This window comes from Scyliorhinus torazame, chromosome 2, assembly GCF_047496885.1.
Source record: "Scyliorhinus torazame isolate Kashiwa2021f chromosome 2, sScyTor2.1, whole genome shotgun sequence".
Lineage (NCBI taxonomy): Eukaryota > Metazoa > Chordata > Chondrichthyes > Carcharhiniformes > Scyliorhinidae > Scyliorhinus > Scyliorhinus torazame.
The window spans coordinates 276,849,244-276,868,226 of NC_092708.1; the positions used below are offsets into that span (position 1 = coordinate 276,849,244).

The 18,983-nt window shown below is 48.4% G+C and overlaps 1 protein-coding gene across 2 annotated transcripts in view; it reads right to left on the minus strand.

The window, feature by feature from the left end:
• Window positions 1-1,173: 1,173 nt before the first annotated feature.
• Window positions 1,174-18,983, minus strand: part of zfyve1 (zinc finger, FYVE domain containing 1) — a 248,588-nt gene continuing 230,778 nt past the window's right edge. For both annotated transcript variants that reach the window (XM_072487933.1, XM_072487926.1), the window contains 2 exons: window positions 9,946-10,056; window positions 1,174-2,166 (listed from right to left, as the gene is read on the minus strand). In XM_072487933.1, coding sequence (XP_072344034.1) covers window positions 1,934-2,166; window positions 9,946-10,056 — 344 coding nt within the window. In that variant the 3' untranslated portion in view covers window positions 1,174-1,933. The remainder of the gene's footprint in view (window positions 2,167-9,945; window positions 10,057-18,983) is intronic.

Sequence of the window (18,983 nt, forward strand, 5' to 3'; positions counted from 1 at the left end):
TCCCACCTCTAACTGTTACCCAGCCACCTTTGTTCTCAGGTGTAACTATGTCCCTGTAGCTTCTATCTATCACCCCCTCAGCTTCCCTAATGATCCTCAGTTCATCCAGCTCCAGCTCCAGTTCCCTAACACGGTCTGTGAGGAGCTGGAGATGCTGCACTTCCCACAGGTGAAGTCAGCAAGGACACCGGTGGTCTCCCTTACCTGCTGCCTACGGCGCCGAGGACCTGGGTTTGATACCTGTCTGTGTGGAGTTTGCATATTCTCCCCGTCTGCGTGGGTTTCACCCCCACATCCCAAAGATGTGCAGGGTAGGTGGATTGGCCATGCTAAATTGACCCTTAACTGGAAATAAAATAATTGGGTACTCTAATTTTTTTTTAAATGAAGTTAGCATGCAGATACAGCAAACAAGCATGAAAGCAAATGGGCATGCTGGTCTTTACTGCATGGGGGTTAAGAGTACAGGCATAAACAAGGCTTGCTACAATTGTACTGGAATTTGGATGAGGCTAGACCTGGAATATCATGTGCAATATTTGTCTCCATATTTAAGGAATATCTAGTTGCATTGGAGGCAGTAGTGAACATTCAGTAGGTTAGTCCCTGCGATGAGAGGGTTACCCTACGATGGCAAATGATTTAAGACTGAAATGCGGAGAAATTTCTCAAAGCGTTGTGAACTTTTACATCCACCTGAGCAGATATGGAATGCCAGTTTAACGTCTCATCTGAAAGATGACACCTCTGACAACGCAGCACTTCCTCAGTACTGCACTGGGGTATCAGCCTTGATTTTTGTGCTCAAACCCTCTGAATCTTTAGAATTCGCTATCCTGGAGGACACACCATCATTAAATATATTTACGGTTGAGACACAATTTTCATCTCTTAGGGAATCAAACGACACAGGAAGCGGCGGGAAGTTGGAGCCTTCATCATCCTGAATGGCGGAACAGGTTTGACGATCGGTATGGACTTATCCTCCTCCTACCTCTTATTGATGTTCACGTTAGTGAATTCCAGTCATCTGGTTTAGAATAAATAATACATTCATATATTTTATTTTATCCAGGCTGTACAACCAACTGCCGTTGTTTGATCTACTACAACAAGTCGTGTGAAATCATACATTATATGACTGAAAAGATTTGCAAAACAGGAGAAACAAGGTAAAGGACATCCAACATTTTATTTACACAAATTATTTATAAACCACTAATTTACATTATTGATAAGAAGAACTTGACACTTTTTCATGGTAACAAGTGTTTTGAATTCCAATGACAGTATCAACTAAACATGATTTTAAAAAAAATAAACAGAAGCTTTTAAAAAAAAAGATACCAACATGCATCACATTTAGAGGAATAGATTGCAAAAGAAACAGGGGGTGGAGAAATTTGTACCAGTGTCACTGTAGGTTTATATCGTGAAAGCTTTTACACCGACATCACTGAAAAAGCTAAAAATCATGCTTCACGCACGAATACCATACTGTTTGACAGTAAAACTGAAGGCATTCTCCATGTGAGCAGAACCCAGTTCTTGTAATTGGTGTATAATTATAAGCACACTTGGCAACCCCCCCCCCCCCCCCCCATATAACACATACAGACATAATACTTAGGTCAGTTCTAATGAGTGTTAGTGAATAAAATCATTTATAAGAGCAGGGAGTTCAATTAGAAAACGGCCTTGTACAGGGAAAAATGTGATGTTACCAACTCCCAATTGAATTTGGTTACTGTCCGGAACCTTTAAAAAATATAACTTTTAGGAGTTTGTTTTTGAATACACAGGGTTAAGAACTATTTCAGCAATTCTATTCCATTTTTGTTTTTAAATGTCATGCATATGTGATCATTAAGAAATTAATAATTTGGATTAAAATTCAATGTTAGATCAGAATTGTCTTTTTCAAGTGTGCTACTCAAAGGTCACCTGGTTTTTTATTACAGTTTACACAGACCCGTACAGGATGGTCCCATCCACGTGAAGAGACTGCCCTCCTGTCCTGAGAGCACTCATTGCAGAAACCCTGCCCGCAGGCTCGACAGTGATGCTTGGACATTTTTGTTGTAAACTCTTTCTGACAACAGCAGCAATTAGTGATCTCGTGGTCAGGTACCCAGTATGATGGTCTGGCTGCATCTTTCATTAAACCTACAAAGACATGATTCATGAGTTGTTAATCTAAATCAAATGCACAAAAAGATTAATTTCTACATGCAGTTCACTTCTGCTTAGTTCAATCCTCCGACACATTTGTTCAAAGAACTGGAAGTTCCTGTTCTTAACCCCCACCCTGCACCACATGCTGGCACACATACTGGCCGCCATGGCTAGGTAACCTGGCCACTGAAGCCACCAGTTACTCACAACTTGGGGTGCATCCATCGGATTGTCTAACACTGTGCGTTTTCTGCCTCCCCCCCCCAAAAGGAGAAGGCCACCTATAACCGCCGGGAGCGGGAGAAAACTGGAGGGGGCCTGTAGGAATTGCGGCCCTTCACCACGGCAGAGCAGCGGGCCCTCATACCCATACATCCCCGCTCCACTGCCACCCCTACCAAACACCCCCCAACACAGGCCCACCACCCCTACTCCCCCCTCCCAACCACCCCTACTTCCCCCCACCACCCCTACTCCCTCCTCCCAAACATCCCCCAACACCGCCCCACCCAAACACCCTTACTCCCCCCTCCCAAACACCCCCAACACAGTCCCACCACCCCTACTCCCCCCTCCCAAACACCTCCCAACACAGCCCCACCACCCCTACTCCCCCCAACACAGCCCCACCAACCCTACTCCCCCCTCCCAAACACCCCTACTCCTCCCTCCCAAATACCCCTCAACACAGCCCCACCACCCCTACTCCCCCCAAAACACACAACCCTCCCTAACAACCCCCCACCACCCCTATCCCCCTCTTATTCACCCCCTTCCCCAACTCACCCCCCCTTCCCAACACCCCCTTCCCTACTCACCCTCTTTCCCTACTCACTCCCTCCCTACCTCACCCTTCACCCCATCAACCCACCACCATCCCTACCCACCTCCCCCCCAACAAACCCCCACTGCAACCACACACCCTCCCCAACACCACCCTCCCCAACCCCATCCCCAACACCCCCTCACCCCCCTCCCAAACACCCCCACACCATCCCTACTCACCCCGTCCCAAACACATCCCCTCCCAAACAGCTCCCCCAGCATCCCTACTCCTCCCTCCCAAACACAACCCCCTCCCCAACTAACCCCTACCATCCATATTCCCCCCTCCTAAACACCCTCCCACCACCCCAACTCTCCTCCTCCCAAACACCCCTGCCCTCCCCAACACAGGCCCACTACCCCTATTCCCCCCTCCTCCAACAACCCCCACTCCTCTCCAGCCCGCAGGCTAATCATGTGGCTTGTCATGTGTTTCTGCAGGACCTGCTGGTTATGGGGCGGCCCCTCTGCTGTCCCCCGCCCAGAGCCACAGCCAGAACCCAAGTGCTGACCAACGGCGATGACACCTTCACGGACGCAAGCCAGAGACCAGAGGTCCAGGGCACCCCGGAGCTCAAGTCTGGGCATGTCACAGATTGCCCGTCACAGCTGTCTCCCAACACCCTCCAATATCCCAGAGACACTCTCCTCGGTTGAAAAAACGGATTAATGTAAGCCTAATTCTCTGCTCCTAATTCCCATGTTCCTATGCTGCCGTACAGTAGGTGGAGGTAGGAACTCCTGAGGGGGCGGATGTTCGGACAGCTGACGTCCAGACAGGTTTTGGGCTTCTGGAACGGATAGTTTCATTGATTGTGGAGATGCAGTTGCAGAGTCAGATGTGGTCGGCGAGCATCCAGCACCTGCAGGTGCAGGAGGCCAACTGCATACAGGAGCAGGAGGTAATGCCGGCCATGGGTGCCACCGAGGCCAACACTGCGCAGGTGGCACCCACAGTGGAGGCCTTGGGTGGAGGGTCTCAGCTAAGGCCTGGAGCACTCTGTGCAGTCGATGGCCGAGGCTCAGGGCAGGGCTGCCCTCTCGCAGGCAGCAATGTGCCAGAGCCACCCAGACATTGCAGTCACAGTGGGCCATGGCTGAGAGCGCAGGCGGCATTGCCCAAGCGCTGGCTGAATTTGCACAGACGCAGAGGGAGGTGACCCAGTCCCATCCAGGCCCGGTCATCCCAGAAGACGCCCGCTAAAGGGGACCATGGTCATAGGGCGGGAATCATAGCAGGCCGCCATCTACACTCCTGATGTGACATCTGGGGGTCCACCGAGACACAGTATTAATAATAATTTTTATTGTCACAAGTAGGCTTACATTAACACTGCAATGAAGTTATTGCGAAAAGCCCCTGGTCGCCACACTCCAGCCCCTGTTCGGGTACACAGAGGGAGAATTCAGAATGTCCAATTCACCTAACAGCTCGTCTTTCAGGACTGTGGGAAGAAACCAGAGCACCTGGAGGATACCCACGTAGACACGGGAGAACGTGCAGAATCCATAGACAGTCACCCAAGCTGGGAATTGAACCTGGGACCCTGGCGCTGTGAAATGTCATGTGAGTGTCCATTTCAGAAAAGGTTTGTTTAGGACAGATGTGGAAGGAGCCCGGCGAACCATGTCCATATGTTTTGGTCATGTCCGGCACTGGAGGGGTTCTGGAGAGGAGTGGCGGGAGCAATATCTCAGGTGGTGAATGTCCGGGTCAAGCCAAGCTGGGGGCTAGCAATATTTGGAGTAGTGGACGAACCGGGAGTTCAGGAGGCGAAAGAGGCCGGCATTCTGGCCTTTGCGTCCCTAGTAGCCCAGCGAAGGATCTTGCTAATGTGGAAGGAGGCGAAGCCCCCCAACATGGAAGCCTGGATAAATGATATGGCTGGGCTATTTGTTACGAGGGGGGGGGGGGGTTATTGTTTGTAAGGGAGAAAAACTGTGTTAAAAAACTTTAATAAATATATTTTTTTTTAAAGAAAAGGTTTGTTTGACCATATGGCTTGTAGCATGGTTTCAGTGATGTCATTTGTGGGTGGAGCTGGGCTGTGAGGTGAGAGGGGGTTTAGTGTTTTTGCTTTCAGTTTTGGTTTGTTGCTTTGGACTGCAGAAGGAAAAAAAGTGTTTCTCTGTTGTTATTTGAAAGCTGTCCCAGTGAACTGACAGCACATTGGGTGTGAAAACTGCCTTGGTAACTTTAAAGATAGAGTTGCTTTCCGGAAGGAGTTTTGAATCTGTTGGTTTGACACTGGACCAGGAAAGGACCCGTCCCATTCAATTGAGATTACAGTGTGCTGGGCCACATGCTTGAAAGAGGTTTTGGTTTATTGGCTTTTGTGTTAAATTGGAACAGCTACTAATGGGATTCATTAAGAGATGCTGTTGTGAGATACATAGATACTGTTGTGTATTTTTTCATGTTTTTATTCGATACCAATTTCTTGATAAGCATTTTATATATGTTAACTACATTCTTATAATAAACTTTGTTTTGATTAGTGTCTAGGAAGTCTGATGAATCACACCTGCAGTGAAGGCTCTTGCGCTCATCCTAGCAAAATTCAACATAAAAGTTATTGTTCAGATGAGCTTCATAATATACTTTGAAGTTTCTAAGCCCTGGCCCATAACAGAAGCAACAGGGCTAACCACTGTGCTACTCTGCCGTCCATTAGGGATTGTAACATAGAAAAGTAGACACCAGTTAAGTTGGCACGAGTGGAGAGCACAGTTTAGCGATAGGGGCTAAGGCACAAATCTGTATATATGTTTTCAAATTAAACACCTGTTCACAATGTTACAACCTGCCTCGATGTTCAGTCAGAAGGTTGTCAGGTGTGGGCTGGTCTGGGCTGGCTGCAGAGGGGGTACGGGGGTGGAATGGACGCAGGTTTGGGGCGGGCTTGGCTTGGGGACCACACTTCAGCAAGAACTCATTGCTCCGGTGTCCCAGCCACCCCCCATCACCGTCCCCACGTCCGTCACCCTCGGGATTTGATGGGATCATGTGATGGAATGGCAAGCTGGAGTCAGACGTCGTCAAATGACCCGGAGCACCAGAGCTCATTTCAGAGCGGGTTGTCATCATTCTCCATCCCATGGACCATACCCGCTGTTACTGCCAACGCATGGCCCGTGCCCCGTAGTGCGGTGAGTATGTATCATGGAGTGGGTTGCCGGGGGGGGGGGGGGGGAAAAGAGGTTGCAGCGTCCATGTACCATGGCCAGCATCCCCAACCCCCTCCAGTCTGTGAACTGGAGGTGATCAGAGCGTCCCGTGCGCTTTGGTCCTGGCGCAGTCACGTTTTGTGGAGGACGCAGCAGGCCACCATAATGCGGTCGACCCTCCCAGCAGCATACTGGAGAGCCCCTCCAGATTGGTCCACGCCCCTGAACCGCATCGTCAGAATGCTGAAACGCCATTCGATCACAGTCCTGGTCACTGCATGGGTGTCGTTGTCGTGGGTCTCCGCGTTGGTCTGTGACCTCCAGATAGGCGCCATCAGCCCCGACTGCAGTAGATAACCCCCGTCTCCAAAGAGCCAACTCCAAGCCGGGGGTACATCTCGAAGAGGCTAGGAACCATTGAATGTGCCAGGATGAAGGCCTGGATATCGAGCGCAGACGTGAATGATGCGCATCTGATGGTCACACACTGGCTGCACCTTCATAGAGTGGTACCCCTATTGGTTTGTGTAGAGTGGCCTGGCATCTGCATGCTGGACCTGGGGCATCTCGGCGATGGCGGCGAACCCCGGTCGGCGTTGAAATGGATGTATTGTGCCGACTGGGCATATGGGACCTCCGTGATGACGGCCATGACCGAGCTGTGTGAGATTTCGGACAGGTCCCCACTCAGCGCTTGGAAGGTCCCCTTGGCGTACAAGTTCAGGGTGACGTCACCTTGACGGCCACCGGATTGGGTGTCCTTCCCCCATTCCTCAGCGATGAGAGGTGCTCCATGATCTGGCAGATATGTCGCACTGTCCCCTGTTCAGCCAGAGTCTTCGACGGCATGCCCGGTCCGGCAGGTCCTCGAATGATAGACACTGCCGGTACACACAAGGTCTCATGCGGCTCCTCCTTTGCACCTCCTCCTCGGCCTGTGGGACAGCCGGCTCGACATCCTCAGTGGCTGCCTCCTGTTCCTCAGGGACAGGCTCCGCTGCTGAAGTTTCCTCCTCCAGCAGCCCCAGTTTGTACAGTGCATCACCCAGGGCTGCGGCAGCTAGGAGGAAGGCCACCAGTGCTGGTTGAATTCCAATATCCATTGTCTGCAGGGGGTGAAAGGCCAACATGTTAGCATGGTGCTTACCCCCGTGCCCAACCAGGTCTATCGGGCTACACGGTAGCCCCGGTTGGTACTGTGGACCCTGACCCGCATGATGCCCCGATGGCAGCCGATTAGAGGGGGTGGTATATGGGGGTGGTGGAGTGAGGGCACGCATCACTCCAGACCTTCATCCTGGCACATTCAATGGTTCCAGTGTCACTCTGCAGAACTAAGACCAAGTTGAGTGTTCAGTGGGGCGCTCAGCAAGATGGCCGCCTTGCAAGCTTCGGCAATGGCGGCCCGTGCCTGGACAGTGGGGGGGTCACACCAGCCCCACGACCCGTCTCTTCCCCCCCCCCAGTCTCTTCCCCCCCCCCCCCACCACCACCACCCCAGCCCGTGTCTGGCCCGGCAACCCACGGTCACACTTCTGCGTGTCCTACCTCCCCTTTCCTGCATCCGCAACGGCGCCTATTTCTCGATTTTTAAAAGCACAAGCAAAGCTCGCCGTCAGGAATTCGACCCAGTGGAGATGAAGAATCACGGAGGCCCTGGAGAATGCCGGGCCAGACCCGCTAATGATATGCCAACGGTGTTTACTGTACCTGCGGAGTGGGACGCATTGACGCCGTTGTCGAGGCACCGGAGAATTGTGATTTGGCGTGAAACTGCCGCCCACCATGATTTTGGAGTCAAAACTGATTCTCCACCCAATCGCATTTCCTGATTCCGGCGTCGGCCGACTGAGAACCCCGCCCCTTATGTTTATCAGCAGTAATTGAATACATGGATAATTAGATTTTGAACTATTTTTAACCGATACAGGCTATATGAGGTTATGATTATCAAGTATTGGCAGCATCTAGGGCAGTAAGTGGTGAAGTAGTGAGCACTGCTGCCTCACAGCGCTGAGGTTCCAGGTTCGATCCCGGCCCCGGGTCACTGTCCGTGTGGAGTTTGCACATTCTCCCAGTGCCTGCATGGGTCTCACACCCACAACCCAAAAATGTGCAGGGTAGATGAATTGGCCACACTAAATTTCCCCTTAATTGGAAAAAAAGAATTGGATACACTAAAAATAAAGTATTGGCAGCATCTGGAAAAGTCTGTGCGAGATTTTTAGCAGCTTGAAACTAGTGTCCTGAGCATAACCAGATCACAGAAGTCAAATCTTTCCTGCCCCAAAAAGTTGTTAAATACTGCCACATAATTTCAGTGCACTGAACAATTAATGTTGAGACGAAGTTTTAAAATCTCATCTATCCTATAACTTTCTCACGCAGATTACAACTGCCATCCGCTGGCAAATGACCTGGTCATGGTTAAGACATCCAATTGTCAGCTTTGGTGTGTTATATGAGTTGATTAAGTGATTGGAGTACCTATCAAATACCACCTAGCAAGGTTATCCACCGGTCAGCACCAAATTACAGGGATTCTAAAAGAGAAACAGAGATACCATTCCATTTCCACCCCCTTTCAAAATTTACTCAAATACATTTCAGCCAATGGATATTTAAAACCAGACACCATGCAAGATGCAAATTATTACATTCCCAGTGACATGAAAATGGTTTAGCACCAGCTTTTTAAACAAGGAAGAAATAAAAAAATTAAGACTTCTGTTTGGTCATTGAAATCTGAACACTAGTTTCAAAATGCGCTGGAAAAAACTTGCATCTATATCGCTTTAAGGTTCCACGCCACTTCAGAGAATTGAACTATGAGCCAAAAAGGTACTTTATCGGGTCAAAGCTTGGTTACAGATGGGTCTTAGGAGGATCTTAAAGGACGAGTGAGGTTGGTGGATTAAGGGAGGGAGTTCCAGAGTGTGGGGCCTGGTCAGCTAACATCACAGTCACCCATGAAGGGAGGTGGACGGAGAGCAGGTGCACTGAAAGACAGAATTGGAGGAATGGATGGGGGAGGGGGCAGAAGGAAGGAAGTTGTACGACTGAAGAAATTTACAGAGATCGAGAGGAGAGAGATCATTATGCGATTTAAACACAATTTTATTAAGTTTTAAATTTAAGCACTTGGGAGCATAGAACCACCTAGAGAGAACAGAGAGCACAGATGATGCTATGAATAAGATATAGACAGCAGTGTTTTAAATGACCGAGAGCAGAATCAAGTGATTAGGATAATACCTAGGTCAGCCAGACATGGCATCATCAATCTGTATCCAGGTTTCTGTTTCCATCTCAATTTGTCTATTATTGGATCACAGCATTCTTGCTCCGTGCTAAAAATGTCATTAGTTATATGTAGAATACCAGTGGAAACTGTGTTCATAGGATGCTCAGATGGCAGCACGGTATGATGAAACTTTTAGTGGCTTGGTCGGCACACTCTTGGGAAATATAATGGAAATACTTTACTGCTAAGGATCAGAGAATCGGTCAAAAAAGTAAATATCTGCAAGCCTCTACATTTGGTTAAACTGACCAGTGTTTTTTCTGTTTTCTATTAACAAATAAAATAAGGATGGTGATGCGTAGTTTTATTTTAACCTTGACTTTTGTCAGCTCAGGTGTCATGGCCAGACTAGTGACCAAAGATGCTCAAAACAGCAATTAGAGAACCTGTTGTGAAATTTGCTTTAGAATTCCACAGGAGCAAGCAATATTTGCTGTCCTTGACATACTTGCCCTACTTTATAAACTTCTTACCTAATGGAAAATCTATTGCTGTAGCCACTGCTCCAAAGGTGTTCTGCACAGCTTCACCAACTTTCCGTGCTATAATCGTTCCGCTCTCATCACCATCTTCATGTACAACATCTTAAAATAGTGTCAAAGTCAGAATATGATTAAAGATTCAAAGCTAAATATATAATAGCAACATACTAATCTTTTTAATTGATACACAAAAGAGCTCCTAAAAGGGATTTTGAAAAGAAACTTGCAAGGGACATCAAAATTAATAAGAATACATTTTATATGGGGCAGCACGGTGGTGCGCACTGCTGCCTCACAGTGCTGAGGTCCCAGGTTCGATCCTGGCTCCGGGTCACTGTCCGCGTGGAGTTTGTACATTCTCCCCGAGTTTGCATGGGTTTCACCCCCACAACCTAAAGATATGCAGGGTAGGTGAATTGGCCACGCTGAATTGCCCCTTAATTAGGAAAAAAAGAATTGGGTTCTCTAAATTTATATTTTAAAAAATAAATTAAACAAAAGAATACATTTTATAGTTATATAAAGGGAAAGCGGATGGTCAAGAGCAATGTCAGCCCACTAAAAGCTGAAAATGGAATATTGTCAGTGATTTTTTTAAAGGGGCAATTTAGCACCAGTATTAATGGCATTCATGTTGAACAATTATTTTGCCTCAGTATTTACAGTTGAAAAGGAGGATAAGTGGACGCCAAGTCACTGAGTGTCTTTAAGTCAGAGATAGATAAGTTCTTGATTAATAAGGGGATCAGGGGTTATGAGGAAAAGGCAGGAGAATGGGGATGAAAAATATATAAGACCATAAGACCTAAGAGCGGAGGTAAGGCCATTCGGCCCATCGAGTCCACTCCACCATTCAATCATGGCTGATTTCAACTCCATTTACCCGCGCTCTCTCCATAGACCTTAATTCCTCGAGAAATCAAGAATTTATCAACTTCTGTCTGAAAGACACTCAACGTCCAGGCCTCCACCGCCCTCTGTGGCAATGAATTCCACAGACCCACCACTCTCTGGCTGAAGAAATTTCTCATCTCTGTTCTAAAGTGACTCCCTTTTATTCTAAGGCTGTGTCCCCGGGTCCTAGTCTCCCCTGCTAATGGAAACAACTTCCCTACGTCCACCCTATCTAAGCCATTCATTATCTTGTAAGTTTCTATTAGAGATCTCCCCTCAACGTCCTAAACTCCAATGAATATAATCCCAGGATCCTCAGACGTTCATCGTATGTTAGGCCTACCATTCCTGGGATCATCCGTGTGAATCTCTGCTGGACCCGCTCCAGTGCCAGTATGACCTTCCTGAGGTGTGGGGCCCAAAATTGCTCACAGTATTCTAAATGGGGCCTAACTAATGCTTTATAAAGCTTCAGAAGTGCATCCCTGCTTTTATATTCCAAGCCTCTTGAGATAAATGACAACATTGCATTTGTTTTCTTAATTACAGACTCAACCTGCAAGTTTACCTTTAGAGAATCCTGGACTAGAACTCCCAAGTCCCTTTGCACTTCAGCATTATGAATTTTGTCACCGTTTAGAAAATAGTCCGTGCCTCTTTTTTCCAAAGTGTAAGACCTCGCACTTGCCCACGTTGAATTTCATCAGCCATTTCTTGGACCACTCGCCTAAACTGTCTAAATCTTTCTGCAGCCTCCCCACCTCCTCCATACTACCTGCCCCTCCACCTATCTTTGTATCATCGGCAAACTTAGCCAGATATCAGCCATGATTAAATGTCAGAGCAGACTTGATGGACCGTATGGCCTAATTCTGCTCCTGTATCTTACTGTCTTATAACTTGCCGGAGAGGAGGTGCGGAGGAAAGATGAGTGAGCAATAGTGGGCAAAAAGGATATTAGTGATTAAATATAGGAACATCGGAAATAGGAACTGGCGTGGGACATTCGACCCCTCAATATTGCTCCGCCATTCAATTAGATCACGGCCAATCATCTACCTCAATGCCCAATGCACTGGATGACTGGACTGTCCTGTGAGGAAAGATTGAGGGCCCTTTGCCTACAATCTCTAGAGTTCAGAAGAATGAGTCATTGAAGCATACAGAACTCTTACAGGGCTCAACAGGGTAGATGCATGAAGGATGTTTCTCCTGACTGGGGGGTTCTAGAACCAGGGAATAGTCTCTGAATAAGGGGCAGGCTATTTCTGACTGAGATGAGGAGGAATTTCTTCACTCGAGAGTGGTCAATCTTTGGAATTCTCTACCCCAGTGGGATGTGGATTCTTAGTCATTGTGTATGTTCAAGACTGAGATGGATATCTTTCTAGAGGGGAAGGAAACAGAGGTGGTTGTGGCATTGGACGCTGAGAAGGCGTTCAACTGGGTAGAATGGGGGTACTTGATGGCAGTTCTGGAGCGGTTTGGGATTGGACCAAGATTTGTGAACTGGGTAAAGCTACTATATGAGGAGCCGAGGGCGAGTATCCACACAAACAACATCAGCTCGAGATACTTTTCTCTCCACCGTGGGACTAGGCAGGAATGTCCTATGTCCCACTCTGCTGTTTGCACTCGCGATTGAGCCGTTGGCCTTCGCATTAAGAAGTTTGGGGGTATGGAAAGGAATAGTGCGGGGGGGAATAGAGCATAGGGTGTCCTTGTATGCCGATGACTTGCAGTTATACGCGTCGGAACCGAGTGTGTCGATAGGGGGAATATTGGAGCTGCCTCAAGTGTTTGGGTTTTTCTCGGGATACAAACTAAATCTCGACAAGAGTATTTTGTGGTGTCTCGGCCAGGGGTGGGGGGAGATGACATTCCATAGGGCAGGGACTCACTTTAGGTACCTGGGGGTGCAGGTTGCCCGGGAGTGGGGGGGGGGGGCTCCGCAGGTACAACATTTCTAGTTTGGAGGGGAGAGTGAAAGCTGATCTGGCAAGGTGGGACAGGTCTCCCTCTGTCACTGGCGGGTTGGGTACAGGCGGTTAAAATGAACGTGTTGCCGCAATTTCTGTTTATTTTTCTATGCCTGCCGATTTTCCTGCCAAAGGCTTTTTTCAGAGAGATTGAGGGAAGGATTACGTCGTTCATATGGGGAAGGAAGGTGGCCAGAGTTAGAAAGGTGCTACTACAGAGGGGAAGGCAGGCAGGGGGTTTGGGTCTTCCGAACCTGATGTATTACTACTGGGCGGCGAATGTGGAGCTGCGGAGCTGGGTCAGAGGGGTTGATTCCCAGTGGGTCAGAATGGAGGAGAGTTTGTGTAGGGGGTCGGGATTGAAAGCACTAGCAACAGCGCCGCTCCCTATAGCCCCGGGGAAGCACTCAGGGAGTCCGGTAATAATAGCTTCATTGAGAATTTGGAGGCAGTTTCGCCAACACTTCGGGTTGGGGGCAGGGTCAAGGGAAATGCCGATTCGGGGGGAACCACAGATTTGAGCCAGGGAGGTGGGATGGAAATTTTCGGAAATGGGAGGAGAAGGGGATTAAGACACTGAAAGATTTCTTCCTTAGGGGTCGGTTTGCAGGATTGAAGGAGCTGGAAGCGAAGTAAGGGCTGGAGCAAGGAGAAATGTTTAGAGACATGCAGGTTCAAGATTTTGCCAGAAAGGAGAGACAGAACTTCCCGGAGGAGCCGTCCTCCACATTGCTGGAGGAGGTGCTGACGTCAGGGAGACTGGAGAAGGGGGTAGTGTCAGCGGTTAACGGAGCTATTTTGGAAGAGGAGAAGGCACCACTGGAAGGGATCAAAGCAAAGTGGGAGGAAGAGTTGGGAGAGGATATGGAGGAGGGGTTCTGGTGTGAGATGCTGCGGAGACTGAATGCTTCCACCTCGTGCGCGAGTTTGGGGCTGATACAGCTGAAGGTGGTATCCAGAGCACACCTCACAGCATTTCAAGTTAATGTTGCACATCAAAGACAGACAGCTAATTGTTGAATCAAAATTATTTGATTCTAACCCAAACCAATTCGGATTACATAGGGGTGTAGCTAGATGGCTAAAGACAGATATGATTTAGTATAACCATGATAGTTTGTACGGCCATATTTCATTCATGAATCATCTATACTTTGATCTAACTTACTCGCGGTCTCTCTATCTTTCATACTTTCACTTTCCAACTCTGACTCTTGAAGTAAATGCAAGCTGGTTTGCCGTAAGCAAGAAAATCATTTCTGTATTATTTGAAGGTAAAATTGTGCATGAATTACTTCTCTTTACGTCCTTTTTGCTAACCTGACTTATTAGAGAATAAGATTTAAGTGATTCTCAATTGTAATCAACTAGAGTCAATAAAACGATTCTTATTTACACCCGAGAAGTGTTAACTCAAATTTCTACTGAGTTTTAGTGTTCGCAAGTGCCACTAGATCCGCATGGTAGATCTCTACACAAGGGTTGATGAGGGTGATGGCTGTTGATGTGGTATACATGGACTTCTGAAAGGCATTTGATACAGTAACGCACAATGGACTTGTGAAAAAGTTATAGCTCATGGATTAAAAGGATAAGTAGCAACTTGGATATGAAATTATGTTTAATGGAGTTTAATGGAGAGAAGTGTGAGGTGATTCACTTTGGAAGGAATAACAGGAATGCGGAATATTTGGCTAATGGTAAAGTTCTTGAAAGTGTGGATGAGCAGAGGGATCTAGGTGTCCATGTACATAGATCCCTGAAAGTTGCCACCCAGGTTGATAGGGTTGTGAAGAAGGCCGATGGAGTGTTGGCCTTTATTGGTAGAGGGATTGAGTTCCGGAGTCGGGAGGTCATGTTGCAGCTGTACAGAAATCTGGTACGGCCGCATTTGGAGTATTGCGTACAGTTCTGGTCACCGCATTATAGGAAGGACGTGGAGGCTTTGGAGCGGGTGCAGAGGAGATTTACCAGGATGTTGCCTGGTATGGAGGGAAAATCTTATGAGGAAACAACTTGAGGTTGTTTTCGTTGGAGAGAAGAAGGTTAAGAGGAGACTGAATAGAGGCATACAAAATGATCAGGGGGTTAGATAGGGTGGACAGTGAGAGCCTTCTCCCGCGGATGGAAATGGCTGGCATGAGGGGACATAGCTTTAAACTGAGGGGTAATAGATATAGGACAGAGGTCAGAGGTAGGTTCTTTACGCAAAGAGTAGTGAGGCCGTGGAATGCCCTACCTGCTACAGTAGTGAACTCGCCAACATTGAGGGCATTTAAAAGTTTATTGGATAAACATATGGATGATAATGTCATAGTGTAGGTTAGATGGCTTTTGTTTCGGTGCAACATCGTGGGCCGAAGGGCCTGTACTGCGCTGTTCTATGTTCTATGTTCTAAATTGACTGACAGGAAACAGTAGTGGTGAATGGATGTTTTTCAGACTGAGGGAAGATTTTTGTAGTTTAATTCCTAGAGTTCAATGTTGCGACCCTTTATTTTCCTGATATATTAATGACCTGGACCTTGGTAAACAGGGTACAATATCAACATTTGCAGATGATTTGAAACTTGGAAGCATTTTGAAATATGAGGACGACACTATAGAACTTCAGAAGGACATAGACAAGCTGGTGGAATGGATGGACAGATGACAGATTTAAGTTCAATGCGGGGAAACGTGAAGCGATTAATTTTAGAAGAACATGGTAAGACAGTACAAAATAACGGGTACAACTCTAAAGGTGCTGCAGGAGCAGAAGGACATGTGTGTATATGTGCATGAGTCATTAAAGGATGCAAGAAAGGTTGAGGTACCAGTTAAAAAAGCATACAGCGACCTCTGGTGGCGGCCATGGAGTGAGTGGTCGCACACAGGGTGGCTTCTGCTTGAAGGTGTTGGTTTTGGCCCTTTTCACCCGTGCTTTTTGTAGATTCGGTGGAGCGGGGAGAGTAAGGGAAGATATTTTCCTCTGGATGGGCATGCTAATGGGCAATCAAACTCGGCTGAAGACAGTGAAAGTCCTGGCGAAAGATTTGGAGGAGATCCGTGGCACAGGACCAATTACGAAAATGGCAGAGATGGAACGGTCATCACTTTTTTTTTTTAAACGCATTTTATTCAAACTTGTTTCAAAGTAGGTTAGAGCAAATAAACACCCCGGGAAACATTCTTCCCAACAATCAACTATGCAGTTTGTGCAGATTTTTCTCCTTTTTCAGCCCCCCTCCCCATCACCCACTCCCCACGACGAACATCTCCTCAAACACGGTCACAAACATCCCCCACCTTTTCTCAAACTCCCCTGCTGAGCCCCTTAACTCATACTTTATCTTCTCTAACCGCAGGAAGTCATACAGGTCACCCAACCATGCTGCTACCCCAGGTGGCGATACCGACTGCCACTCCAGCAAAATTCGCCGCCGTGCAATCAGAGAGGCGAAGGCCACGACATCAGCCTTCCTCCTCTCCATGAGCTCCGGCTTCTCTGAAACCCCAAATATCGCCACCAAAGGGTCCAGGTCCACACCGCCCTCCACTATCCTGGCCATGACCGTGAACACTCCCGCTTAGAATCTTCCCAATTTTTCACAACCCCAACACATGTGTGCATGATTCGCTGGCCCCCGCCCACACCTCTCACACTCATCTGCGACCCCGTGAAAGAACCCACTCACTCTCGAGTCATATGCACCCTGTGCACCACCTTAAACTGTATCAGGCTCATCCTTGTACAAGAGGAGGTCCCGTTTACCTTTCGTAGTGCCTCACTCCATACTCCCCAATTGATCTCCATTCCCAACTCCGCTTCCCATTTCTCCCCATCTTCACCACCCGCTCCCCCAGCCACTTATATATATCCCCAATTATACCCTCCCCTTCCACATCCGGAAGCAGCAGTCGCTCCAGCAGGGTGTATTCCGGCAGTCTAGGGAACCCGTTCCAGACCATTCGTGCAAAGTCCCCAACCTGTAGATACCTGAACTCACTACCTCTCGGCAGCTCCACCCTCTCCCTTAGCTCCTCCAGACTGGCGAACCCTTCCTCCAAATACAAATACCTCACCTTGACCAGCCCCTCTTCCCTCCACCTCCTGTATACACTATCCATCCCCCCTGGCTCAAACCCATGATTCTCGCACAGCGGCGTTAACACCGACATCCCTTCCACCCTAAAATGCCTCCTCAGCTGATTCCACATCTTCACCATGGACTGCACCACTGGGCTCCCTGACTACCTACTCGGAGCCATTGGCAATGCTGCCGTCACCATAGCCCTCAAACTAGACCCCTTACAAGATTCCTCCTCCATCCTAACCTATTCTACCCCTTCTTCCCACCATCGCTGCACCTTGTCCACATTCGCCGCCCAATAAGCCCAATAATGAAGCAAGTTTGGCAACGCCAACCCCCCCTGCTGCCTCTGCCGCAGGGTCCTCCCCACCCTCGGCACCTTCCCTGCCCATACAAAGTCAGAGATGATTGTGTCCACTTTCCGAAAAAAAGCCTTTGGGATAAAGATCGGGAGAGCCTGCAAGATAAACAAGAACCTCGGTAGAATATTCATTTTCACCACTTGGACCCTCCCCGTCAACATTGCAGTGTATCCCACCTCTTAAGATCGTCCCTAGCCTCCTCCATCAGCTTCGTTAAGTTCCACTTATGGAGCCCCGTCCATTCCCTCGCTACCTGAATCCCCAAGTACCTAAACCTATCCCTCGCTCCCGTAAATGGCATCCCCCCTAAATTAGCTCGCTGTGCCAGCTCATTCACCGGGAATCGCTCGCTTTTCCCTACATTCAGCTTGTATCCTGTGAACCCTCTAAACCTCCCCAGCAGGCCCATAATCCTACCCAAACTCTCCAACGGATCCGAAACATACAGCAAGAGGTCATCGGCATAGAGCGACACCCGATGCTCCCTCTAGGGAAGGGTCATCATTGACGGGAAAGCTGCAGATGGGGCAGTTGATGGGCTTCATTCAAGAGGAGTTTTTGGGCAGCAAAGGAAGGAAACATGGGCGGCACCGTAGCACAGTGGTTAGCACTGTTGCTTCACAGCTCGTGTCCCAGGTCGATTCCCGGCTTGGGTCACTGTGCGGAGTCTGCATGTTCTCCCTGTGTCTGTGTGGGTTTGCTCCGGGTACTCCAGTTTCCTCCCACAGTTCTAAGATGTGCAGGTTAGGTGGATTGGCCATGCTAAATTGCCCGCATAGTGTCCAAAAAGGTTAGGTGGGGTTACTGGGATAGGATGGAGGTTTGGGCTTAAATAGGGTGCTCTTTCCAACGGCAGACTCGATGGGCCAAATGGCCTCCTTCTGCACTGTAAATTCTATGAAATACAGAGCGACTGGTCGAAAGCGATTGAGGGGGCAGTGGCACCTCTTCACGGGTCCCTGGAAAGGTGGAAAAGTGCCTCAAAATACAGGGGGCGATGATCGATAAGATGGTGAAGGTTGTGTCCAACCAGAGTGACCCTTTTGTGTCTTTGCTGCGGTCGAAGGTGGAGGACCAGGAGAACAAGTCCAGGTGGCAAAACCTGCGGACAGTGGGTCTGCCGGAGGGAATCGAGGATCATAGAATACATATTGAGGATGTTGGCCGAGTTGGTGGAGGAGAAAGTGGTGGACAAGGCCCCAGAGGTGGACTGGGCCCATAGGTCCTTGAGATCTGTCTGAGAGTGGGGAAACGCCTAGGGCAGTGATTGTGTGGATGTGCGATTTTCTGGACAAAGAAAAGATCCTGAGATGTGGCAGAGCAAAACAGGTCTGTGAATGAGGGGGAAATCGAATCCGGATTTATCAGGACATTGGAGCGGAGTTGGCCAGGATGAGAGTGAGGTTCAACAAGGCCAAGGCAGTGCTGTACCGGAGTCAGATTCGATTCGGGATGCTGTACCCAGCCAGACTTTGGGTAACATATAATGGTCGAGAATATACTTTGGGGCGCCGGAGAGGCGAATGACTTTATCAGGGATCATAAACTGTGGGACAGCTGAATGGTGACTTTGGATGGAGGAGTTATGTCTGCGAAAGTTGGATTTTGTACTAAGACCAAAAGACATAGGAGCGGAGGTAAGGCCATTCGGCCCATCGAGTCCACTCCACCATTCAATCATGGCTGATTTCAACTCCATTTACCCGCTCTCTCTCCATAGC